This window comes from Eleutherodactylus coqui, chromosome 1, assembly GCF_035609145.1.
Source record: "Eleutherodactylus coqui strain aEleCoq1 chromosome 1, aEleCoq1.hap1, whole genome shotgun sequence".
NCBI classification, from domain to species: Eukaryota; Metazoa; Chordata; class Amphibia; order Anura; family Eleutherodactylidae; genus Eleutherodactylus; species Eleutherodactylus coqui.
In genome coordinates this window covers 452,526,359-452,553,649 of record NC_089837.1, presented here as the reverse complement: position 1 = coordinate 452,553,649, position 27,291 = coordinate 452,526,359, and the positions used below count along the sequence as shown (strand labels likewise).

At 40.0% G+C, this 27,291-nt stretch overlaps 1 protein-coding gene across 1 annotated transcript in view; it reads right to left on the bottom strand.

Moving 5' to 3' along the window:
• The window catches only part of C1H13orf42 (chromosome 1 C13orf42 homolog), a 48,998-nt gene extending 21,966 nt beyond the window's left edge, over positions 1-27,032 (bottom strand). Inside the window, exons 1-5 of the mRNA XM_066588984.1 lie at positions 26,571-27,032; positions 13,227-13,374; positions 12,232-12,248; positions 3,401-3,474; positions 2,954-3,048 (exon numbers count right to left, since the gene is read on the bottom strand). Coding sequence (XP_066445081.1) covers positions 2,954-3,048; positions 3,401-3,474; positions 12,232-12,248; positions 13,227-13,374; positions 26,571-27,032 — 796 coding nt within the window. The remainder of the gene's footprint in view (positions 1-2,953; positions 3,049-3,400; positions 3,475-12,231; positions 12,249-13,226; positions 13,375-26,570) is intronic.
• Between the last annotated feature and the right edge of the window lie 259 nt (positions 27,033-27,291).

Here is a 27,291-nt window from a genome sequence, read left to right as displayed (position 1 = left end):
ATTGGAAACCATGAGCTTCACATTGTAGCGATGATTTTGTAGTGGATTTTGTAGCCCATGTACATTTTTTTGTAGCCCATGTTTCCCTATGGAGAGTGCGATTTTCTAGCATTGCATAGCAGCCACTAGTGACACGCATGCTATGCTATGCGAGAAAACTCTGCCTGCTATGGAGATCTATGCAAATTCTCCAGGGCGGGGTTTTTTGAGCCTCTCAGAAGCGAGGGGTGATTTCCTAGCAGCATGGGGGAAGGTTCTGGAGAGCAAAGCAAGAACTGTGAGGAGTTACAGCAGCCCTCTTGAGGAAATGTCAAGCAGCCAATGGGCCAACACTTCCCACACGAGTCAATGTGCCACGCTGAAAGATTCCGCACTGACACACCCAAAGGTAAAAGTTACACAGGTGTGCGACTTAAATGAGAATTGCAAGTGTGCGGGGTCAGAGACCGTTCACTTCACACCTGCCTGATAATTAATTCTCTCGCACTATAAAATCGCACGAGAAAATGTTGTGTTAGAATTTTTGCGAGAAAATCGTATCTCTGACGTGAGAAAATCTCAAGCGCATAGCAGCTACAGCAATGCGATTTTCTCGTATCCAAATCGCTATCGCCCATGTGGAAGAGGCCTAATGGTATTATCGAGCCCATCCTGAAGTGATCTGGGTTAGCAGACGCTATGCTTGCCAAACCCATAGTGAAGTACAGCAGGGAAACCCCTTCACCTAAGGACACACCAGCTGCCAGTAGGGGGTCCCACAATCAGACCCATAATGACACTGGATGTGAAAAAGTTGAATAAAAAGTAAATTGACCTTAAAGATGTCGTTCCTTCCTAAACTTCTCTATTTTTTAGAGCTCTTCCAGTTCTGGTTCCTGGGCATTTTTTGAAAACACTTCAACAGATGACCCTCCGCTTTATTTGGAATAACTCTATCCCCAGAGTATCACGTTCCACTTTGTATAGGCATAGGCAGCAAGGAGGTCTGGGAACCCCTAATATAACAAAATATTATCAGGCAGCCCAGGTAGCCCAGTTAGCCTCCCTACATTCCACCATAAATGCCCCTCTTTGGCTCTCTATAGAGGCCATGGAAATTCACCCCCTCACAGTTGATTCACTATTGTGGATCCCTCAGACCCACAGGCCTATCATATCTAGCCCAATTATAAAACATTCTCTTAGAGTATGGGACTCCATAAAATACTCAGGGAATCTGCTCTCCCCCCACCTTACCCCTTTTGCCACTTTTAAGTAACACACTCTTTCTGCCAGGCCATGACTCCCCTCTCACTTTTCAAAATTGGACAAATAGGGGCATCACCTACTCTCTCTGGAGGGTGTGACTATGTTTCCTATCTTACAGAAAAACAAGGATGTACCACCCTCAGAAATATTCCGTTATTTACAGTTAAAGAACTGGTCGTCCTCCTCCTTGAAAAATATGAAACCTCCATATACCCTTACCCCCTTCGAATCCTTCTGCCTTAAACATCCGCAGGCAAAAGGTCTCATCTCTCAAATATACTCGAATCTTGTTCATACAACATACCGTACACAATTATCGTATGTAACTAGATGGGAGTGGGATCTGGGGGACGCTCTGAGTGAGAAGGAGTGGTCTCAGATTTGGAGATCCATCAACCGTGGTGTCCGTAGCATATTAATGTTGGAAACCTCATACAAAATCCTTCTTCGCTGGTATTTGGTCCTCACCCGAATCGCACATGCGGTCCCTTGCTATTCTAAAAATTGTTTCAGAGGTTGTTCGTCCCCTGGAGACAAGCTCCACATATGGTGGTCCTGCCCTAGAGTTAAAAGATTTTGGATTAGAACATACTCCCTAATCTATTCAGCAACATATCATAATGGGAGGCCCTGTTGAATAATAAGATTCAAAATATAACCCCAAATTCCAGGAGGTTGATTTCTTTCCTCTTCTTAGCTGCAAAACAAACTATTGCCCATTCCTGGCGTAAAGCTTCTCTGGACTTTTCTGGAGTTAAACGCCGCATGAATTGGTACCTGATAAATGAAAAGCTAACCTCGATAACAGAAGATAAAGGTGATACATTTCTTAGTATATGGACCCCATGGATAAACTACGCCTTTCCTGCAGCGGGGTTAAGCTTACTAACCTAAATTTGGTTTCCTGGGACCTTTGCCCTTTGGGGCGGCAGCCCTGAGATAGAGGAAATACTCCCCCACCCCACCCCTTTTACCCTTCCCTGTTCCCTTCAGGAAATGATTTGGCCCTGGCTAGGCCTTTGTTCCTTATTGTATAATTTTCTTTCCAAAAATAGCAACACAAGATGTGAATTAAGATAACAATTGATTGCTATTTTCTTGTTACATATTTTCATTCAGAAGATATAAGGTGCGTAGCTATATTATTGTGTTATCACTGGAAATCTTTTCATACTTCTATGCCTCTGTATGTGTAATTGAAAATTCAATAAAAACTATTGTTATTAAAAAAAAAGTAAATTGACCTCTTGAGGACCAGAATGTTTCGGCCCTAAAGGACCAGATGCTTTTTAGGGATTTTATGCATGTGCTGGTTTTATAACCAAATTTGTTCTTGGGCTGCCAAAAATATTTTTGCCATGGCGTTTGTTCATGACATATGGGACTATTTTTAACACCTTTTTCAACTGAATTATTTTCCCTTTTTTTTTGTTTTATTAGCGGCAATGTATACAAAAATTACGAAAACATATTTTCCTAAATTTATAGTTCTTTATTTTTAAAATAACCGTAGTATATTCACACTAAACCCATGGCAGGGGGTTGCTGGTGATCATGGAGTCCCTTAGAGGAAACGGCACTGCTGCTTCCTCTATTCTTTACATAGCTGTCATTGAGCACTATGTAGCCTGCAAAAGAGAAGGCGGAAGCAGTTAAGAACTGCTTGTCTGGTGTTTGCATTGTGGATCAAATGATTGGCACTTACTAAGCATTCTGCAAGTTTCTTCGATCATTTTCAGTGTAATAACATCATCATAAACTTCATACGTCATAAAGGTATCCTGGACCCCAGCAAGGTTTCTGCAAAGTAAATGTAACCTGTTATGCAGCAGATCATGAAGTGCTTCAGATAGGGCCATACACATATTTCTCCATATTGGTAACTCTTGTATGATATCATGGGGTTTATTTGACCCCAACCTTGTTCTTTGCAGTCCTTTACTTTGAAACTGGTACCACATGAGGGTTAAGGCTTTTTAATGACTAGAAGACAACTAGACAGACAGGCAGGCAGACAGAAAGAGTAATTCCACATGTACATAAAAACATTGGGTACAACAGCTCTTATCTGCAATAGTTAACTTAATATATACATATCTAAAAAATCATACCCCATCCTAACATGTGCCTAAGAAATATCTTTGGAACTTACTTTAATTTTTGCCAGGTGTCATCCCCAAATTTTTCTATCACAAGTGATTTTAAACAGGTATTAATGAATCCATACTAAAAAAAAGGATTAAAAATATGAACAGATTATAAAGTTATGTTAAATGGGTACATAGGTTGTGAAAACCTATAACAAAGTTACATTGGTTTTATAAGCAAATTAATAATATATAATTATCATTACAGCATTAGAAACTATTTAATGACAAAAAGAAATATAATATTTATAGTTACTGATCGTAATAAACAGAGGAATATAATACTGCAACAAAGATAGATATCTAGATAGATCAATATGTTACAGATAGATCTATATAAGATAGACAGATAGATATTAGATAGATAGGATGGATAGATAGATATGAGACAGATGGATAGATAGGGATTAGATAGATAGGTATGATATGGATGCATAGATATGAGATAGATAGATATGAAATAAATTTAGATAGATATTAGATAGATAGATAGAGAAATTATATAGATAGGTATGATATGGATGCATAGATAGATGAGATAAATATATAGCTATTAGATAGATATGAATTAGATGGATAGATAGATATATAGACAGATATGAAATAGATATTAGATGGATAGATAAATATTAGATAGATGGATAGATAGATATCAGGTAGATAGATAGATAGATATTATATATATATTTATTATATACATATGATATAGATGGATGAATAGATAGGATAGACAGATTTGAAATACGTAGATAATTAGATAGATATGAGATAGATAGATAGACAGACGAGATGTGTAGATAGATAGATGTTAGATAGATGGACAGATATATAGATATTAGGTAGATAGGTATGAGATAGATGGATAGATAAAGATTAGATATATATGTATGATATGGATGTATAGATATGAGATAGATAGATATTAGATAGATGGATAGATATATATGAAATAGGTAGATAGATTATTAGATAGATATGAGATAGATGAATAGATAGGATTGACAGATCTGAAATAGATAGATAGATAAACATGAGATGTGTAGATAGATAGATATTAGCTAGATGGACATATAGATAGAAGATAGATAGGTATATATTAGGTAGATAGATATGAGATAGATGGATAGATAAAGATTAGATAGATATGTATGATATAGCTGCATATGTATGAGATAGATAGATATTAGATAGATGGATAGATAGATATGAAATAAGTAGATTTTTCCATAGATATGAGATAGTTAGATATTAGGTGAATTAATAGATAGATATGAGATGGATAGATAGAGATTAGATAGATAAGTATGCTATGGATGCATAGATATGAGATAGATAGATATAGATAAACATATATATGTTAGATGAGTAGATAAATGAATAGGTAGATACATTAATAGATAGATATTAGGTAGATAGATATATAGATATGAAATAGATGGATAGATAGCTAAATGGATGGATGGATAGATATTAAATAGATAGCCAAATAGATAGGTAGATAGATTAATAGGTAGATATGAAATAGATTGATAGATATTAGATTGAGATATATGAGATGGATGAATAGATAGATAGGATTGAGAGATATGAGATACATGGATAGATAAAGATTATATAGATAGGTATGATATGATGCATATATATCAGATAGATATGAGATGGATAAATATTATTTAGATAGATATGAAATAGATAAATAAATAGATATTAGATTGATAGATGGATGAGATAGATAGATATGAAATAGATGGATAGATAGGTAGATATGAAATAGGTATATCGATTATTAGATCGATCTGAGATAGATAGATACGAAATAGATAGATATGAGATAGAGAGATATGAAATAGATAAATAAATAGATATTACATGGATAGATAGATATTGGATAGATATGAGATAGATAGATATGAAATAGATGCATAGATAGATATGAAATACATTGATAGAGAGGGAGATAGATAGATATGAAATAAATAGGTATGAAATGGATGGATAGATATGAGATAGATATGAAATAGATAAATAAATAGATATTAGATGGATAGATAGATATAAGATAGATAGATATGAGATAGATGGACAGATAGGTAGATATTAAATAGGTAGATAATTAGATAGATCTGAGATACATAGATAGATATGAGATAGATATGAGACAAATAGATAGATATGAAATAGATGGATAGATATAAGATAGATTTGAAATAAATAAATAAATAGATATTAGATGAATAGATATAAGATAGATAGATATGAGATAGATGGATAGATAGATAGATAGATATGAGATAGATGGATAGATAGGTAGATAGATTATTAAATAGATCTGAGATACATAGATAGATATGAGATAGATAGATATGAGACAAATAGATAGATATGAGATAGATAGATAGATTCTGCATTGAATGATTTTGAAGCCTACCATGGTACTTGGTATATTGTTGTAGTGAGTGCTCTCTCTGTGGATAACTGGTTAGAGGGTTCTGGTAATAGTCGTCTCTCTGTTGCCAGTGGGATTAAAGCATGCCAAGAACACAGGTTATCTGCAGACACCTGGCATGTGAACACACCTGTTTGTAGGAGGGAGGATGTAGACATGGCAATAGCTGAAAATGTTTGTCAGAAGAAGATAATTCCAGGTAGTGTCACAGTTCATTGGAGTCGGATCGATTGCAGCTTTTAGATAGGCGTTGGATCGCAGGAATCCGAACAGTAATTATAATCTTCCTGTGTAAAAGCAGTTTAAGATCGCCTTGACGGGGCATATGGGATCATATATTTTGATTAAGATGAGAACCATGCATTTTTATGTGCTTAGTATATGGAACAGATATATGATTTTGTTCTGATATTACATTTTGTGGAATATTTTTGCACTGCATTGTCACAGCCGTGGTGTATGCGCATCCGTGCATTCCATTTATTTGTAGGAAGTGCGGACTAAATTTAGTTTTTGCTGCATTAAAAAAAACTGAACATAATTGGTGTTGCCGTAATCATAAGAATTCAGGTTATTAAAACATCACATTATTTAAACAGTACTACGGACATTGTAATAAGAAAAATACACAGGCAATGCACTATTAAAAAATGTAGCGAAAAGGATGTGAAAAGAACTGGTATGGAGGCGCAACACTCTAAGCTACTAGAAGATGTAGATCAAAGTCCAATGTGTGATGGTGAAAGCACTTCTTTTTTATTATTTTTTCAGAAATTAAAAACCAGCAATGGAATACGCGTTTCGGGGAAGAACCCCTTCGTCAGTTCGGCTGGATAGGACAACAGGATGCCTAGGGGTGACACGATTCCAAAGATGTATAGGATGTGTCGGAGGTCCTGTGTGCAGGAGGACAGGGGAGAAGCACTTTTTTCTCCCCTGTCCTCCTGCACACAGGACCTCCGACACATCCTATACATCTTTGGAATCGTGTCACCCCTAGGCATCCTGTTGTCCTATCCAGCTGAACTGACGAAGGGGTTCTTCCCCGAAACGCGTATTCCATTGCTGGTTTTTAATTTCTGAAAAAATAATAAAAAAGAAGTGCTTTCACCATCACACATTGGACTTTGATCTACATCTTCTAGTAGCTTAGAGTGTTGCGCCTCCATACCAGTTCTTTTCACATCCTTTTCGCTACACTTACGCCCACACTGGTGGAGCGTCATCTGGTTGGCAGCACCTCCACCATTCAAAATACTCAATCATTGGAAACTCTTTGTACTCCATAAATATTCCACTACCCTCACTGGGTCTTGCTCCGCCCTCCTTTTTCATTTCTTTTACTCCCTATTAAAAAATGTGACTATAAAGTGATCAATACGTAAAAAAAAAATACACATAAATTTAGTATTGCAGTAAACTTACTGCCCAAAGAAGAAAGAAAACAAGTAATTTTTTACCACACCATAGTAACATAGTATGCAAGGCTGAAAAAGACATATGTTCATCCAGTTCAGCCTATTATACGGCAATGTTGATCCAGAAGAAGGGAAAATGACCCATTGAGATAGAAGCCAATTTTCCTCATTTTAGAATTAGAATAATTGATGAATACCATAAAAACTAAACTTCAATAACAGTATAATTGCATTCTTTCCATTGCAGTACATTATATTGTAGCTTAAATGATACAATGAAAAAAATACAACTTGCCTCATAAAAAAAACAAGGACTAGTTCCGGCTGTATCAACAGAGAAACAAAAAAGTTACACTTTTGGAAGGAGGGTTGAAAAAATGGAAATGAAAAAAAAAATAGCTTGAAAGTGAATAGGTCAATGATTTAACGCAATGTTGTTTTTACGTACCCAAGGATTTCTGAACATCTGATGACAGCTATACATGTCATGTTTCAGAAAGGCATCCTATAGTCAAATGCACATCTCTGAGTGATGCTAGTTGTGTGGAGCAATAAAGCAAATTCAAGGATTGTGGCATTATACTGACATCTGCTGGACAATAGACATCATCACATGCTCTGTTAATTTGAAGCACATGAAAATTAAACCGCCTCTTATCCTGATGAATGAGGCCATTTTAATAAGAACTCACATTTAAAAGGCAATTAAGGCTCCACCTTTGACTAACATTCCCTATAAAGATGGTTCCTCAGATTGTCCCTAATAATCCACTGTTGCATGGCCCCACCATTTCTCACCAGTCCTCAATTAGAAGCGGCCACTGCTACCTCCATATAGGGAAAACAATGTGATGTTGGTTGGGGTGGTCACAGCAGCATGCTGCCTCCAATCAGGAATCGGCATATAGTGACTTGCATTGGGAAATGAATAAACCCGAGGACCAGTCCCTGCTTTCCTTTGCTACTCATTTCTCCAACACAGCACTGTAGAGGAAGAGAGGTGGAGATGGATGGAGACAAGTGTATCTATATTGTAAGCTTGATTCTGGACCTGTACACTGTAGTAAGCTCAGGTCTGGTACCATATCTATACAGTAAGCTTGGTTCTGGTACTGTATCTATGTAGTGTCAGATTATTTTCAATCTTCAGACTAGTGAGAGTTTATAGTAGACTTAGACCTCCCCTCTTGTCACTGACTGATTTGATTTTGAGTTAATCATGAAGGCAGCTCCAAAAGGTCCCAGTCTCCCTTTAAACCCGGTTTTAGAGGGATCTGTTCCTCACTGCCGGGAACCTCCTGGATGTTACCTCAAGGAGTAATTTCAGTTTAGTTTTAGCTGACCAGATGGATCAAAGGGCATCGGCGCGTGGTACCAAAAGATCAAGCTAGAACTGAGTCAGATAACTGGCCAAGGTCAAGACAGGTGGAGTCCATGTCATGTTAACCCCTAAAAATAGACAGAAACTATACTTTCAGTTAAAAAAAAATTCTTATTTTATTAACTCATTTCAAGAATGCTTTTTGGAAGACCAAACACATTTTAAAGAATCCAACATGGTGAATATGATAGTTTCATTTACTTCTCTGACTTACTAGCATAGAGTAATTCAAAGATGTATAAATGCTGACATCAATCATGTCCTTACATTAACGTGGCACATTGAAGTTTGGTGCTCAAATGCAATTTATTTACCCAAACCAAGTATGTTATTGCTATAGTGACTGGTATGGGGCTTCTGGGTGCCCGGACCATTCTGAGACCATCCTTGCATTCACAATACAATGAAATGAAGTAAAGGGACTAACACTATTTCATTATTATCACAGACTACCATAAATGGGGAAAATCAAGCTTGGCGTGGACCTCTGTAGAAAGGTTTATTGTACTTGTATTATGTCAGAAGCGGTTGTGTGAGAAATGGATGTGACTTTTCTTTCTGCATAGAGTATTGTTGCACCAGGACTTTTATGTTCCATTTTCGGTTTCAGGATTTTGGCTCCTTCGTATCCTAACTTGTAGATTTTTATATTTTAAGGATCATTTAGAAAATAAATACATGCAATGCAGACCATTGCGTCCATAGAATGGGGTGGAAACTGGATAAAAGTTTTACCATTGCCCCCACAGTTGTTTTTTTTTGCACTGACTAGAACCAATAGGCCCTATATGAGGAGCCCAATCTCATATACATAAGCCATTAGCACCAAGATACGTAGTCCTCAGCTAGTGGTGGACTTTCATTACTTTACTTTTGGCCGAGGCTTAAATTTCAATGTGTTGAATGCTCCTTCTACAGCTTTGGGCAGGTAGATTGGATATCGCTCTATCCTCTTAATGCTTCTGTTTTCTACACTGCTTCTCCAAGACTGGCAGTATATGGATGTTCTTAAGACTTCCTCTGTGCTTCTTCTTGGTGCTCGTAGAATCCAGTTTGAGTGTAAACTGTGTTCTCTGCTACTGGTGGCCACTAAGGAGAAGAAGAAGAACATGAATAAAGCGAGGGAAGCAATGATTAAACCACTCATTAAACTCGAATAGGCTACATAGTCCAGATCTGTATCTGTTGATGAGCTACAAGTAGGGTAAGGTAAGGTTAATGATCAATAATGACATGATGATCCCAATAACCAAGTAGAATTACACATTGATCGTACTGTGGTAGGTGCTGCTCTCTGTTTTACGACCATGTCAGCTCATAATTACAGTCTGTATGTGTATCTACATCGATTGAAGAAGCAAGTTCTAGAGATCAATCGTTAAATGACCCCAAATGTCCAATAACCTAGAAAATTATAGTGATAAATGTATTATCAAATTGTCTCTTTATTACAGAAGTCGCAACTGACAAATGGGTGAATGTCTAAATTACGCAGGTCATGCTAGGACTTTTATGTTATTTTACTCCAGTGCATCGAAAATAGAAAATGAAGCAACTTAATAATACCTTACTGTTTTGTGCAAACAGCTCCTATAAAAAGCTATGTCAGACTATAACAGTGGGTTCAGATATGGCAGCAAATCTGCAGTGATTCTGCGCAAAATCCTATGCTACACATTTTCCTGCAGATTTGCTGTGGATTTGCATCCAAAACTATGCAAAAAATCTGTAACACTCGAACATAGACTACACAAACCTTGCAGTCATGTGATACTGCATTCCATCTCTTTCATCTTCATGCTAACCTACAAACAGAAGTAGAGGGGGCAATGAAGTGTAATAACATATTGACTGCAGGATCTGACTACACACACTGCTTGTAATCAGTAACTCCAGAGACACATAGGTGTACATAGGAGCTGCATGCACAAAATAGAAGGATATATTTCTTATCAAGAGCATGTGAGGTAGTGGAATGGCTCACCTCCTCCATAAGAATATATGCTATGTTGTGTCCCAAGCGCTGCCCATGAAGCCATGCCTCTTTTTGCTGAACACCATCAGTTTTGATTATGTGATTTGCGCCACAACTGCTAATGGCAGGGAAATATACTAATGTTAGGATAATAAACAGTTGGTAAATGTTGAATAACTTTAACCTTTCGTTCCAAAGACCCGACTAATGCTTGCTAATTTACTGTGCAATTTACAGTGAATCAGCACAGTTACAGTAATATTCTGTGTGCAACCAGGTTTATCACCTTTCTTTTCAAGAAAAACTAACTCAGAGGTGGCAGTGTGCCATACACAGTCTTTATTTAACAAAGAAATTATACGAGGACTTTGTCTGCAGAAGGCAAACAGATGTGTTTTTGGTATTAAGTTCCAGCAAAACTCCGTCTTACGTCCAGCAAGGTATAATAGCCAGCAAATGTGCTTGTTTCCAACTGTATAGTGTGATATATCTCTATCTAGCAGGCCTGCTTACTATCTCACGCTGTTTACTTATATGCATACACTTGGTTTTTATTGAGGACTGCTCTCAATTATGTCTATCAGGCAAAGAATTTCTAAAAATATTTCTTGGTTTTGGTTCAACACTGCTGAAGCATACTGCAGCACTCTCTTGATGCTCTGGTTGTGACTCCATTGTAAAACTCTGGAATATTGCAGCAGCTCAGGCAGAAAGAAACAGCACCCACAGTTGCTGAGATATCCCTTGTTTCATGCAGCTGCGCAATGTCCTTTGTTGCTCATCTGGCCTCTCTGTCAGTTCTCAGCAACAATTCTCTGGCAGTGGCTTCCTTCTGCTACATCCCAGCTCTCCACGCTGGCTCACTATCTGTGGCACAGCGCACTCGGAATCTGGGCTAACTCTTCTCTTCCTATTTTCTCTCCCAGGACACATGACCTGCCCTGCCAATGATTAAATTAATTAAGATTACATTCATATAAACCATGCATTTGTTATATTACTCTGTTTGGTTTTATTGCTGCATGACGATTCCTGTGGAATTCATAAAGTGCAAATAACCGCAAAATGCTCATAACACTCTGCTACCCCTAGCACAGGTTCAGGTGATGTTGATGCTTGTGGATAAGTCCCAGCAGAACAGAGGGCCCAAGTGAGAGCAGTAGGGACTATCACACTTGAGTCCCTGACTATGGAAGACTGAGGTGATCACTGCACCTGAAGACCAAGTCAGGTGTCTAGTGAGATGACTGATATGTGGTAGCTTGAGAGATGCTGCAGCAGATCAGGAGACACAGCTTTAGTCTGGAGGCATTCTGGAACACACAGCTGAAGAGTGTTAGTCCATGAGGCTGACAGCAGTATCTGGCGTTCCGGCCAGTGAAGTATACTTTGTGAATGGAGTTACAAGAACCAGATTGTAGTTGTAGGAAGAATTGAAAAGGTTACCATCATCCTTTTTATCCAGAACATTGCCCCTGTATTAGGTAGGTCGTCCTAGGGACTCAAGACGAGTAAGAGACTGTTTGTACATACAGTAGCTAACCCTAGAGGCTGGTAGGTCTGCATTATAGAGACTATGTACCATAGTGGGCGGTAAGCTCATCAGTCGTTGAGACTATGTTTGCAACAATTCAGATATATGTGCCCTGATATGGACCAGAAGAGTGTAAATAGCATTTACAGTATTTTTTTAGTTTCTGCTACTCAAACTGTCTCACCTCCATCTGTCCCTTGCGGCACCATTCGTAATATATAACCTGCATGCCAAGTACATGCATAGTTGCTTCATTTTTATTTTAAATGGTTTTTGAGCAATGAAATTTATTGTATAGCAGTTTATCCCTATCAACCAATCCTTCTCAAATGTTGATTGGCCCTGTCCTTACAACAAAAGGACGATACACAGAGACATTTTCCATCTTAGGGTGTCTACTAGTGATGAGCGAGCATACTCGCTAAGGGCAATTGGTCGAGCAAGCATTGCCCTTAGCGAGTACCTGCCCGCTCGAGAGACAAGGTTCGGGTGTCGGCGGCGGGCAGGGAGCTGCGGGGGAGAGCGGGGAGGAACGGAGGGGAGATCTCTCTCTCCCTCTCTCCCCCCTGCTCCTCCCTGCTGACTGCCGCAACTCACCGCTCCCCCGCGCCGGCACCCGAACCTTCTCTCTTGAGCGGGCAGGTACTCGCTAAGGGCAATGCTCGCTCGAGCAATTGCCCTTAGCGAGTATGCCCGCTCATCTCTAGTTACTACCCTTTACAGTTTTTTTTCACAGCGAAATTCGCAGCATTTTTTTTCCTGCAGGGGTCTATGGGACTTGTAATGTTAAAATCGCAATCGCGCAAAATCACAATTTACCGCGCGATTTTAACATTACAAGCCCCATAGAGCCCTGCAGGAAAAAAAACGCTGCGAATTTCGCAGTGAAAAAAAACTGTACTGGGTAGTCACCCTCAGACTGCATTATTAATGAGATTTTTTTTTAATTTTGCCAATTTTTAAATTTAGGTGGTCAATCTCCTAAACCTGGGGCAGCGGGACGATTCTTTTTAAGGCTTTTAATCTACAAATATTTAATGTTAATTGAATTAGTATTAATGCCGTTTAAACACCAACCATCAAAGTCAACATCTGCATGCTTGGAATCACTTGGCGCCGTCCTTATTCTCCTCTCCGTGTCCAGTTCTGCAATTACTGAATCAAAATAAGCTATAGCGTCCATGATATCTGATTTGGGATTCTGCTTTTCATTATCCTTCGAAACCTGTGTAAACACAATGAACACTTAGTCAGAAAAGCTTCTAAATGAGCTTTCCAGGTAGCAACAACCAGCCAGAAGTCTCTACAGTCACTTCATACTTCCTTTCAGCTGTATAATGTTTCTATAACTGGTGAGTCTGGAAATATGGAATGTATTTCACTTATCCTATGTTTCAACTGTATAGAGTAGGTTTTTCAAGGTTTACATGTAAGTGGAAAAGAGCATATGATCGCAAAAACACATGTGCAACATTACCTATAGTAATGCAACACCATACAGGCACGCCATATGGCTGCTATGGGGCCCCTAGAGAAAGGGGCCCAGACTAGTTGGACTGCATCCCTTCCTTTAATGGGTGATGAGGAACTGCACTGGGATCCACTTTCCACAGATCTTACAAGAAAGTGTATGAATTATGGAAAGGAGAAGGTGCAAACAAGCATGAAATCCTACTGTAACAGGTGATTAGGGGTAAGGTAGTGTTCATCTGCTCCATAAGGTGGCTCCGTTTTAATCATTCCCTCCCCTGCTTGTACAGATTGACTGTCAGGATCCACAGCAGGAGGACTAACTGGTCAAGTTTTACAGAAAGTCATATCACCATTTACAAATCTAAACTGATACATGCTAATCCACCTACTCTTAAGACTAGCCACACACGACCATATTATGGGTGCATTTATGCACCTGTCATACGGATGAGTGTTCTGGAACAACCTTTGGTCTACTGACCTGAACTCAGAACATCATAGGGATCTAATATGCGCTTGTGGACTTGGCCAAAAAAATGTAAAGTAACCATGGTTTGATGCGTTCATTCCAGTGGTGTAATTATAGGGGCTGCAGGGGCCCCACTTGCGATAGGGCCACTAAGCCAGGGGAGCCCACAGGCCTTCTCACCATAATGACCTTTCCTACACTGGTAATCTTTTACAAATGAGTTAAGGCCTATTTACATGTCAATATTATCGCTCAAAATTCGTTTAAATGACCGAAAATAAGCAATAATTGTTACATGTAAACGTGCAGTTTTCATTTGAACAATGATTTTAAGGTGAACTTAAAATCCATCATTCAGCTACTAAGAAGCAAAGCAAACACATTTATCTGTCAGTAGACCACAAGCTGTTATCTCGACAGGAGTCGGCAGATAATGTAATCTGCTGTCAACCAGGATCAGAACAATGCAGCTGTGTGCACAGCTGGGTGTAGGATTAATCACATGCTGGGCTCTGCAAACAAATGCTGGGCTCTGCAAAAGCTATGACGCCAAAATACCACCAAAAAGTTCTAACATCTCGGTCACCACAAATTTTGTTCCCCAGTCTAAGCAAACAAACTTGTCGTTTATTCTTCAGTCATTGGCCATGTTTACAATGGTGACTAAACCTTCTTAAGGCCCATTTAGACACAATGATTATCGCTTAAAAAAGACGACGATGACCGACGGGGTAACGAAAACTGCACGATGTAAGTGCAATTATACGATTATCGCTCATAAGATGGCTTTTGAGCGATAATCATGTAATTGCACTTACATCGTGCAGTTTTCGTTACCCCTTCGGTCATCGTCGTCTTTCAGCATGCTGAAAGACGACGATGAGCCTTATCAGGGATTTACAGCAAGATACAGCTGATACTATTGTTTCAGCTGTATCCTGCTCCCTGATAACAGGCTGGGTATGAAGAACAGAGCGGTCCAGCTCTTTTCTCCATACCCGGCACGGAGCGCTCGGCTGTATAACAGCCAGGCGCTCCGTGCAGAAAACATCTGGATGCAGAAGACAAGCAGGGACTACCCGCTTGTCTTCTGCATCCTCCACTCCGAAAACTCGGCTGTATAAGAACCGGGCGCTCGGAGCGGGGGAACAGCTGTATGCAGAAAACAAGTTGGGACACCCCGCTTGTCTTCTGCATCCTCCGCTGGCAGTGCGAGGTGATTGCTTTTCTTGCGCTGTAAATGACACAACGATGATCGCTCAAAAGTCGCTTAAGTGACATCCTTTGAGCGATTATTGTTGTGTCTAAATCGGCCTTAAGCTGTATGGTGACTATTGCCAGAAGCCTGACTAATGCTAGAAGGTTGATGAACTGGAAGTAATAATGTCTTTGACATATGTCACATCTCGATAAGCAGACCCGATGGAGAAAAACTAATACCATTTTCAGAATCTATTACACCAAAATATCCCCCAAAAGTTCTAACATATCAGTCACCAAAAATTGTGTTCCCCAGTGTAAGCAAACAACTTATTGTTCATTGTTCAGTCATTGGTCATGTTTACAATGGTGACTGTATGGTGACTAACGTGACAACTGAAACCTGGTTGGATGAAAGCTGTGACTGGGCGGTGAACTTACAGAGTTACAGAAGGGAGCGTAAAAAACAGAAAGGTGTAGGGTAAAATCCTATTTAAAGTCCACACTACGGGAGGATATTTATGAGGGAGATGAACATGTGGAGTCTCTATGGGTAGAGATACATGGAGGAAAAAACAACAATAAAATCCTCATAGGGGTTTTCTATAGGCCACCAAATATAACAGAAGCTACCGAAAATCTATTACTGAAGCAAATAAATGAAGCAGGAAATCACAATGAGGTAGTTATTATGAGGGACTTTAAAGGAGATGTCCCGAGGCAGCAAGTGGGTCTATACACTTCTGTATGGCCATAATAATGCACTTTGTAATATACATTGTGCATTAATTATGAGCCATACAGAAGTTATAAAAAGTTTTATACTTACCTGCTCCGTTGCTAGCGTCCTCGTCTCCATGGTGCCGACTAATTTTCGGCCTCCGATGGCCAAATTAGCCGCGCTTGCGCAGTCCGGGTCTTCTCCTCTTCTCTATGGGGCTCCGTGCAGCTCCGTGTAGCTCCGCCCCGTCACGTGCCGATTCCAGCCAATCAGGAGGCTGGAATCGGCAATGGACCGCAGAGAAGCCCTGCGGTCCATGAAGACAGAGGATCCCGGCGGCCATCTTCAGCAGGTGAGTATGAAGACGCCGGACCGCCGGGATTCAGGTAAGCGCTGTGCGGGTGGGTTTTTTAACCCCTGCATCGGGGTTGTCTCGCGCCGAACGGGGGGGGGTTTAAAAAAAAAAAAACCCGTTTCGGCGCGGGACATCTCCTTTAAGTATCCAGATATAAACTGGGAAGCTGAAACCTGTGGATGTCATAAAAGTAACAACTTTCTGTAAATAGCTAAAGACAATTACCATACTCAACTTATACAGCACCCAACTAGAGGGACAGCCATTTTCGACTTAATATTAACCAAATGACCTGACAGAATAACAGGGGTGAAAGTTGGGGGCACCTGGTAAATAGTGACCATAATATGATACATTTCCACTTGTCTTTCAAGAAAGAGTTTTATAGGGAAGTTATGAATATACTAAACTTTAGGAAGGCAAAGTTCGATCAGCTCAAAGATGCTCTTAACCTTATTGGCTGGGACAATGTCCTCAAACATAAGAGTACGAACAATAAATAGGAAATGTTTAAAAAGATTTTAAATATTTAGTGGACGTACCCTTATGTCATGTGGATAGCGCAAGATCATAAGAGATCTCGTGCTATCCGGAAACGGGAGCCGGCTGTCACTAATAGCCGGCCTACCGCTACAACAGCAGGGGTGCATCGGAGATGCGCCCCCCCCCCCCCCACTGTTAACCCCTTTCCTGCCGCGATCTATGTAGATTGTGGCATGGGAAGGGTTCACAGAGGGAGTGCGCTCCCTCTGTGATGTTATCGGGCTCTCGTGATATACTCGCAGAGTGCCCGTCTGGTTGCCCTGGTAACAGGACGCCACCTACAGGCATCCTGTATTACCATCGCCTATGATCGCTGTAATAAGCGATGAGGCATTGCAGGAGAGAAGTCCTGCAATGCCTTATCATAGCGATCATCAGTGCTATGCTGCAAGTCTCCCAAAGGGACATAGATGGTGTAAAAAAAGATCAAAATAATGTACAAAAAATAAAAATGTAAAAAAAATGTAAAAAAAAACAAACTTTTGGGGGCTTTTTCTCATATTAGCATAAAAAAATAAAAAATCCCACATATTTGGTATTGTAGTGTCCAGAAAACCACGTACAATAAGTTAAACACACTTTTTATCCTGCATGGCAAAAAGTGTAAAAAAAAAATCCTCTAAAGAACTGAGGCAAAATGCTAATTTTTAACATTTGGCCTCCCAAAAAACACAATAAAAGTGATCAAAAAAGCTGTTTGGTTCTCAAAATGGTAGTAATATAAGCTACAGCTTCTAAATAAAAAAGTTATAGGACTTTGAATGCAGTGATTTAGAAAAAAATAGATTTCCAAAGAAAGCGTTTTTATTGCAGAAAAGTGGAAAAACCTCGAAAAAATAAAAGAATTTTGGTATCATTGTAACTGTACCAGCCAGCAGAAAAAAATGTATTGTGTCATTTATGCTGCATAATTAACGCTTTAAAAGAAACCCAAAAAAATCTATGGCAGAATTGATGCATTTTCTCTCCCTGCTATCATAAAAAAATAATAAAAGTTTTACAATATAGTCTATGTACCCCAAAATGGCACTGATAAAAACTACAGTTCGCCACGTAAAAAACAAGCCCTTACACGGCTGCGTCGACGGAAAAATAAAAAAAGTTATGGCTTTTGAAAAATGGAGATTAAAATCCACCAAAAATTGTTGTATCCTTAGGGTGGGTTCATACGAGCAAAAACACGCGTGAAGACAGCTGCGTGCTTGTTGTCAATGGAGGCGTGGCTGCTGCCAGCGGCTCCATTGAAAACAATGCTCTGACGGCCCCCTGCATTCTTTTTCAAGGAAGGGCTTTACATAAAAGCCCTTCCCTGAAAAAGAAACATTTTAGTGCAAAACAAAAACAAAAAAAAACTTACCCCTCCGCCACTGCTGTGACCCCCGCGGGCATGAAGAATGGCAGATGTTTCCGTCACCCCCGCATGCGGCAGATGTTTCCGTCACCCCCGCTAGTTAAAAGTATTCCCTGCTGCTACATCTGCCACATCTGTGGCAGATGCAGCAAAGGGAATTCTACAATTCTCCACCGCAGCTGTCAGACATGACAGCACGCACCAAAACACACTAGTGTGAACCCACCCTAAAGCCCAAAATAGGCCATGTCCTTAAATGGTTAAAGCAGAAGAGATATAGATAGAGAGATCTATTGCCAGAGAGACTAAAACTAACCCTGAACTATTCTTCAATTATAAAAATAGTAAAGATTAATACTGAAAGTGTTGACCCTTAACCCCTTCCCGCTCCATGACGCACCGGTATGTCATGGAGCGGCGGGGTATATATGAAAAGAGGTTGCGCGGCAACCTCTCTTCATACAGTGCGGGCGTCAGCTGTTTATAACATTTAAATGCCGCTATTAACCATTTAAATGCCGCTCTCAATTCTGACAGTGGAATTTAAATCCCACGAACGATGTTTGGGGATCCCGCAAGCCCCCCCCCCCTCCCGTGGTGAGATCGGGGGAGCCGTGCAGGTGCCATGGCAGCCGGGGGCCTAATGAAAGGCCCAAGGGCTGCCTTACCAGACTGCCTATCAAGCCATCCCCGTGGGGTGGCTTGATAGACTGCCTGTTAAATAGCATTACGTCATACTGCAGGAGCGATCAAAGCGTCGCATGTTAAAGTCCCCCAGGGGGACTTCAAAGTAAAGTAAAAAAAAAATCAATAAAGTTTTTTTAATTGTAAAAAAAAAAAAGTTATAAAAGTTTAAATCACCTCCCTTTTGCCATATCTATTATTAAAAAATCTAAATTATAAAATAAAAAATATGTGTTTGATATCGCCGCATCCGTAAAAGTCCAATCTATCAAAATAGCACATTATTTTTTCTGCACGGTGAACGTTGTCCGGAAAAAAAAAAAGAACGCCAGAAATGCACTTTTTTAGTTACCCTGTCTCCCAGAAAAAATGCAATAAAAATCAATCAAAAAGTCGTATGTACTCCAAATTGATACTATCAGAAACTACAGGACATCCCGCAAAAAATGAGCCCTTGCTCAACTACGTCGACGGAAAAATAAAAAAGTTATTGCGTGCACAAAATGACTGCAGAAAATAATTGAAAAAAAAAGAGTAGTATAGTAAGAAAAAAACCTATACAAGTTTGGTATCGTAGTAATCGTACCGACCCATAGAATAAAGTTATCATGTTGCTTTTGTTGCCGTTTGTGCGCCGTAGAAACAAGACGCACTAAAAGATGGCGAAATGTCTTCTTTTTTTTTCATTTTACCCCACTTAGAATTTTTTAAAAGTTTTCCAATACATTATATGGTACTTTAAATAGCACCATTGAAAAATACAACTCGTCCCGCAAAAAACAAGCCCTCATACAGCGACGTCGATGGATAAATAAAGGAGTCACGATTTTTTTTGAAGGGGGGGAGGAAAAAACGAAAATGGAAAAAGAAAAAGAGGCATGAAGGAGTTAAATAAATAATGTATGAAAAATTGTAGTGTGATGGGAAGAAAGCAAATCTATTAAATAGTTTTTTTCTCCAGTGTATTTGCAGAGGAAAACAAAATGTCAGATGAGATGCAGAGTGATAAAGTAAACTCTGCACTAAATGTCACCAGTCTAACCCAGGAAGAAGTGCAGAGCCACCTTAAAAAGATGAAAATAAGGGAATTAAATAATGTGATACACAGATCCTTGTTTTTTATATTTAAGGACTCTATAGTGATGGGGTCTGTTCCACTAGATTGGCGCATAGCCAATGTCGTGCCAATATTCAAAAAAGAATCGAGAAGTGAACCTCGAAAAAAAGGCTGGTTGGTCTTACTTCTATTTTGGGTAAAATGTTTCAAGAGTTTCTATCCTGGAGTACCTGAAGGAACATTGCTGTATAACGGTGTATCAGCATGGGTTTATGAGAAGTCGCTCCTGTCAAACCAATCTGATCAGCTTCTACGAGGTGGTAAGTTCTAGACTGGACTGGGGAGTCACTGGATCTTGTGTATTTCGACATTTCCAAAGTGTTTGATACTGTGCCACATGAAAGGTTGGCATATAAAATGTGAACGCTTGGTCTGGGCGAGAATGTGTGTAAGGGGGTAAGTAACTGGTCAGTGATAGAAAGCAGAGGGGGGTTATAAATGGTATGTACTCTCATTGGGTCACCGTTACTACTGGGGTACCACAAGGGTCAGTTTTGGGCCCTATTTTTTTCAATATATTTATTAATGGCCTGGTAGAAGGATTGTGCAATAAAATATCAATATTTACAGATGATATAAAACTATATAAAGTAATTCAGAAGAGCAGACGCAAGACAGTGCAAATGGATCTGGTTAAGTTGGCGGCTTGGGTAGAAAAGTGGCAAATGAGGTTTAACACTGATAAATGTAAGGCTATGCACATGGGCAAGGAAATTCATGTCAGCATTACACCCTAAATGGGAAACTACTGGGTAACACTGACATGGAAAAGGACTTGGGATTTTAGTTAACTGTAAGCTTAACTGGAGCGTCAGGCAGCTGCTGCCAAGGCAAATAGGATCATGGGGTGCATCAAAAGAGTCCTAGGGGCGCATGATGGGGACATTGTCCTTCCTCCTTACAAGTCACTAGTCAAACCACACACAGAATACGGCGGACAGTTTGGGGCACCAGGAATGAAGAAGGACATATCAGAATTTGAGTGGGTTCAAAGATGGGCAACTAAAATAATAAAGAGAATGGGCGGACTACAATACCCAAAGAGGTTACAAAATTGTGATTATTTAGTTTAGAAAAATAAAATAAAATACAAAAACTATGTATCAATATATCAGGTGTCAATACAGAGATCTCTCCAGGACTGCTTCTATGACAAGGGGGCATCCTCTAGACATCCTCTAGAGGAAAGACGGTTTTTACACCGACATAGAAGGGGATTCTTTACTGTAAGAGCAAATAGACTATGGAACTCTTTGAGGACGTGGTGATGACGAATTGGATACATAAGGTTAAGTGGGGTCTATGTATAAATAAAACTATGTATAAATATATCAGGTGTCAATACAGAGATCTCTCCAGGACTGTGACTGTGACAAGGGGGCATCCTCTAGACATCCTCTAGAGGAAAGACGGTTTTTACACCGACATAGAAGGGGATTCTTTACTGTAAGAGCAAATTGACTATGAAACTCTTTGAGGACGTGGTGATGGCGAATTGGATACATAAGGTTAAGTGGGGTCTGGACACTTTTCTTGAGCATTACAATATTACATGTTATAGTCACTAATTGCTTCAGAAGGGTTGTTGTCCCAGGGATTATTCTGATTGCCAGATTTGGAGTCAGTGAGGGGTTTTGTCCCTTAAATGAGTAAAATTGGCTTGTCCTTCATTGGTGTTTTTTTCCTTCCTCTAAATAAACATTGGGGGGTGGGGGTGGGAATAGGCTTATTGTTCATTTTTGCAGAACTGAATGATAATTAGAACAATAACTGTTCCGTGTAAAAGGGCCCTACAGAATAAACTAATTGTTAAAATAATTTACTAGTGTGATCAGGTCAGGAACTTGTGGAGGGCAGTAAGGGGACATTTACTACATTGTGGAAACTACAAAGAGGGCACTATTATCTCATAGGAGCACAAAGGGGGCATTAATTGGACTATATTACATCATGGAGACACTATTCCACATGGGGGCACTAAGGGTGTCTTATTATGCTGTAGAAGGCATTTGGGCATTTTTACCTTGTGGGTGGCACCTAGACACTAATACCTTGTGAGGGCACAAATATGGCATTATTACTTTATGGAGGACACAAAGAGGTACATTACTTTGTGAGTCACAAAGAAAGGCACTGTAACTGTGAGGCATTAAGGGGTTATTATTTTGTAGTGCACACAATGGAAAAGTTATTAGTGTGTGGGGGCACTAGTACTCTGTGAAGAGCAAAAGAGAATACTGAGAAGAACATTAGGAGTGGGGCAGGATGAAGACAGTGTGCAGGGATGAGTCATGGCTGGAAGAAGGCTTCGTGGCAATCTGGGCCCAGATAGAGAAGTAAAATAAAAGCAGACTAACACCAGTCAGAGAATATTTCACCTGTGATTACTGAAGGTAACTGCACTTGGTACTGTTGTTTCTTGTCTCCACCACAAGTCAGGTGACGCCCCCAGTTCCTGATTGGCTACAAGCTGCACAACGCCTACTCCTCACACACCCCTTCGCCACTTTGCCTTGTACTTGCCGGCTGTCACTTGTCCCCACCGGCTGTGCTCAGTAACCCTGTTGCTGTTGCTTGTCCTCAGGTCTTCCTCTCAACCCTCATGCCTTGAGTCATGTTGGGACTCCTGGCCCTCCCGCCTCCTGTCAGTCACCCCGCAGCTGCTCTCCCTTGTCCTGCAGTTCTACAGTCTCCCGTCACAGCTCCTGTCACTTTTTGCCTCCCAGGTCCTGCCACTCATTAACCACCCCCTTCCCCCCTCCGGTCTCTGGTCATGACTCCTGCGGTCATAGCTGCTCCTATCATTCTCCTGAAGTGGGGGCCACTCTTTCCATGGCTGGATGGAGGGCTGCGGGCCTAGTAACAGCTTGAGGGGTGGGGTTTGGGTGCCATTCGATATAGGCTGAAGGGGAGATGAGGTGACACAGACACCATGGTCATGGCAGTGTGGACAATTACTTCTGGCTGGGATGGAGGGTAAGAGTTAGGGTTACTTTAAGTGTTAGACTTACATGATTAGCTGTAAATGCTTTCATGTTAATGCAGTTCACTCTCACATGGAAGCATTTACACCTAATAATCTAAGCCTAACACTGAAATGAACCTTAACCTTTACCCTCTATCCCAGCCAAAAGTATTTGCCCATGCTGCTAGGACCTTGCTCCAGGCAGCCAATCACTAGCTTGTGGGCGTACTGTCGGCGGGTACAGACCATCACTAGGTCTACACCCATACTTGTGGTGGAGACAAGGTACAATAGTAATACTGCACTTTGACCACTATCACCATGTAGGGCTGGTACCTATTATATTGTGACTGTTATTTAGAGGTGTATTAGAGTTGAGCCGCTGTATCTAAACCCACTATATTATAAAAGTTGTCTTACACAGTCTCTGATGTACAATATATATATATATATATATATATATATATATATATACATGCACACTTTTGTGGGGGGTGGGGGGGAGACAAATGTCTTGAGGTTTGTATCCCTGAACCTTTAAGATTACAGCAATGCCTGCAGCTGCTAGTACTGTATTGACATATCACCTGTAATGGACAGGTCAGTTAAGAGACTCAGCATTACAGCTGAAAGTTATGGATGAGTCGGAACAACGGCCTGAAGGGAATTGAGGGCACCAAGCTGAACTTTCACAGGCCCATGAGCCTTTAGCTACACCCCTGATTCAGTCTATTTAATTAACAAGATTTTATGGCTGTTAGTATCTAACAAGAACATTTTGCTCTTAACCAATATACACTGTTGGAAAATGTAATCTCCTGAGAACAGATTTTTCAATTTATAGAGGCAGAGGAAGGATGCTGGGATGATTCTATCTATGAATAGGATGTGTAAATTGCACAACTGGGACGAATCTCAAATCACTTGTCCACAGAGCACCCTGTATGAGCAAGCTGCATGGAAACAACCAATATCCTGTATCCCCAACAGCTGCAGTCCTTTGAATCAGAGCTCAGGTACCAAGTTTTAACATACTCCATACTGGGATTCTACTATATTATACATGCTTAGTTACTTTTGCTATTTTTCTAGAATGCCTAAACATATTTGATTTCTTTTCATAGTATATAGTTATTGGTTTTGACACTCCCAGTATTTACAGTGATACCGTAGTGCATCTATCAGGCCAGTGGCACACAAACAAATTTGCATTGCAGAATTCGCAATCGGCATCTGCACCACGGATCCGCAGCAAGTACCATTCGGAACATGCTATGCAAAAATCGCTTTTCCCTACACATTCGCAGAAACGAATTGCAATTTCCACAAGTGGAGGAAAAATCACAGCATGTTCCATTTTCATGCGGTTTCCGCATGGACAGCTTCCATTGAGGTCAATGGAAGCCGTCCGACCCGTGGCCCATCTGCAATTGACATTGTGGATAGGCCGCAGGTACCTGCGTCATTGCCTAGCGATGGTGCGTGAAAAACAGAGATTTAAAAAAAAAATAAAATCTGTACTGCTCATGCCCGCCAGCGAGCCTTCAGAGCCATCTACAATACAGATATTCAAAGGTACACGTGGACGCCGGCCAGACACAGGGCCGGATTCCCCTCTTATGCTCTAACAGACTTGGAGAAACAAACTGCAGAAGCATCTCCCTCCTCCCTCTCTCCTATTAACAGATATATACTATATATATTTTTAATGACTGAGGTTTCTGAACATTTTCAAAGAGACTGACAAAGGAACTGTACAAGGTGTTATATAGTGACCTGGACTACTGATTTTTCATCCCTATTTTGCTCTACATTGTCATTTTCAGGAGGGAAGTGTTTTTAATAAGAAACTAAACACTAGACTGAAGGACACAACCTGAGATTAGTTGGAGGAAGAGCAGAAGCACCATCAAAAAATATTACTAAAAGAGTAGTAGATGCTTGGAACAAACTTCCAGCAGATGTGGTTGGAAAATCAACATTAAATGAATTCAAGCTGCCTGGGATAAGTATATACAGTATCTATCCTAAGAGAACTAATATAAGGGCAGACTACATGGACCAGGGGGTCCTTTTCTGCTGTCAGTCTTCTATGTTTCTGTGATTTATGAAAATAATGTTAGATAAGCTTTAAAATAATGTTGTTCACATGGGCAGTGCTATGGATATTTATCACTACATAAGGAAGTAGATTTATTCAGAAATCTGGGAAGCTGGCAGACCACCCCTGCAAAAAAACTGCAATGGAGTTGCAATATAGTCCTAGGAAGCAATTTATCAGTTAGAAAACTCGTATAAAAAAGTAGAAGATTTGGTGCAAGTTTGTAACTTTTAAAAACGTACGCCACTTACACGAGTTTTCTGAAAGGGGGGTATTATTTGTCCCATGAGGGCATGGCTGCCCCAGGCTGTAAATTCTAATAGACATCTATTCCAGCTCATAGCTTTGGTAGGTTTCTGTTTTCTTAGGAAGAGATGCAAAGCATTCTTGTATCCATGCAAGTATTCATGGAGACACAAACATCCAGGTGTGACTTGTAAATGCATAAGAAGAAAAGTATTAATGAGGCGTTTGGTTGGTGCCAAACATATCAGCCCCATAAGGCCTTTCTCGACTGACCAGATGATACCCTGTACTCCATCTGGTGGCTGAGGGAATCATATTAAAACCGGCACATGAAATACCAGTCTTAATCTATTAAGTCCTGGGCTTTAATCATGCCCGATAGCAAAAGTATGGCACAAGATTAAAGCTCCTGTTACTCCAATGTAGGAGGAGCAGTTTGGGTCCTCAGCTGTTAGTTACAGCCCATGACCCGGAGGTGAAGACAGAAGCGGTTTTTAACTCCTTCTGCCTTCTCTCTTGCAGGCTACATAACGCTCAATGAGCGCTATGTTGTGGAGGGAGTAAGCTGCAGTGGAAAACTGTGAAATAATGAAATAAAAGACAATGTGAATGACTCCTGGAGGTTTTATATGATGTTATGGGGGGACATAAATATTTAAAAAAATAGTTACAAAAATAAGTAAAAAAAATTGCAGAATAAAATAAAATAAAAAAATATTTATATATAAATATATATATATAATATAAATAAATCAGAAAATGACCCAATGCTGACGCCAACCAAAACCAATCCAAAACTATACAAATTATATATCAGATTGTCCAAAACAAAATGAGGAGCCCATTCCTGTGCTTTTTTATTAGCGTAATATACTAATTTTAATATAGATTTTTTTTTTTAGCTTTTTCTCTAAATTGAAAAGTGGGGGGAAAAGGTCAGTGAAAAAAGATATATAAAAATAGCCCAATATGTCGCTGAAAAAAACACAGCAAAAATAATTTTTGTAGCTTAAAAAAATAGGGCAGTAAAATCACCACATGGGTAAAATCCCTAAAAAGTGTCTGGTCCTTTAGGAGTTAAATTAATAAAGCTACCAGATAGTATTTGTCCTAGAAAAGGGTGTAATTACAAAAGACTGAATGGAATTGTTAATCACTTGAGGACATCTTGAGGACTCATCTTGGCTTCCTCTTACCTTTACATCGCCTGTTTCACGTGGGGGTGACTTTTTTTCAGCTTTCGACGACTTGGTTGATTTTGGTGAATATTCAGATGTTCCAGTCATGCACCTCAAATTATGAAGACTAGCCAGATATTTTTTCCTGAGAGCTAGCAGATCCTGGAGGTACTGGAGGAAATCCTGTGTCTTGGCAAACAACCATGCAGAGTCCTCGTCTTTGTAGCAGCTGGATCCCGACATCTCAATATTTGTGGTGCTTTTATACTTTTTTAAGGACTCACCAATTGTTTCTTTCCTTTCTCTGGCTACATACATTGAAGTGCTGCGGACCAGGCGAACTGGGGAAAGTGTGCCACTGTATATGGGGCTATCTTCTGTCAGGTCGTGACTACAAGAATTTGGCTGGAAAGCCGACTGAATTTTTCTCAGCATGATTTGTTGTGATGCAGAAATATGTGGACCAATTTCAATATACATGTGATCCCAGGTGAGCCAGTTTTAGGTAAGACCAAAAGCCTTGTAGATTGAAATTTGCAAGTTGGAGTTGGTTTGTGGCTTTCGTAGGTGGCGTTGTCTGTAGACCATGGATGTTTTGTCCTCTCGCATAGAATTTTTTAAAACCCAACCCTGTGAATCTTTCAATGTAACAATATGTTACAACAAGGTTTCTTCATTCTTCATCCTCGATACATGGTGTTCCAGTCAAGCAACTTAGCCTCATCACTGATGCAGCTGG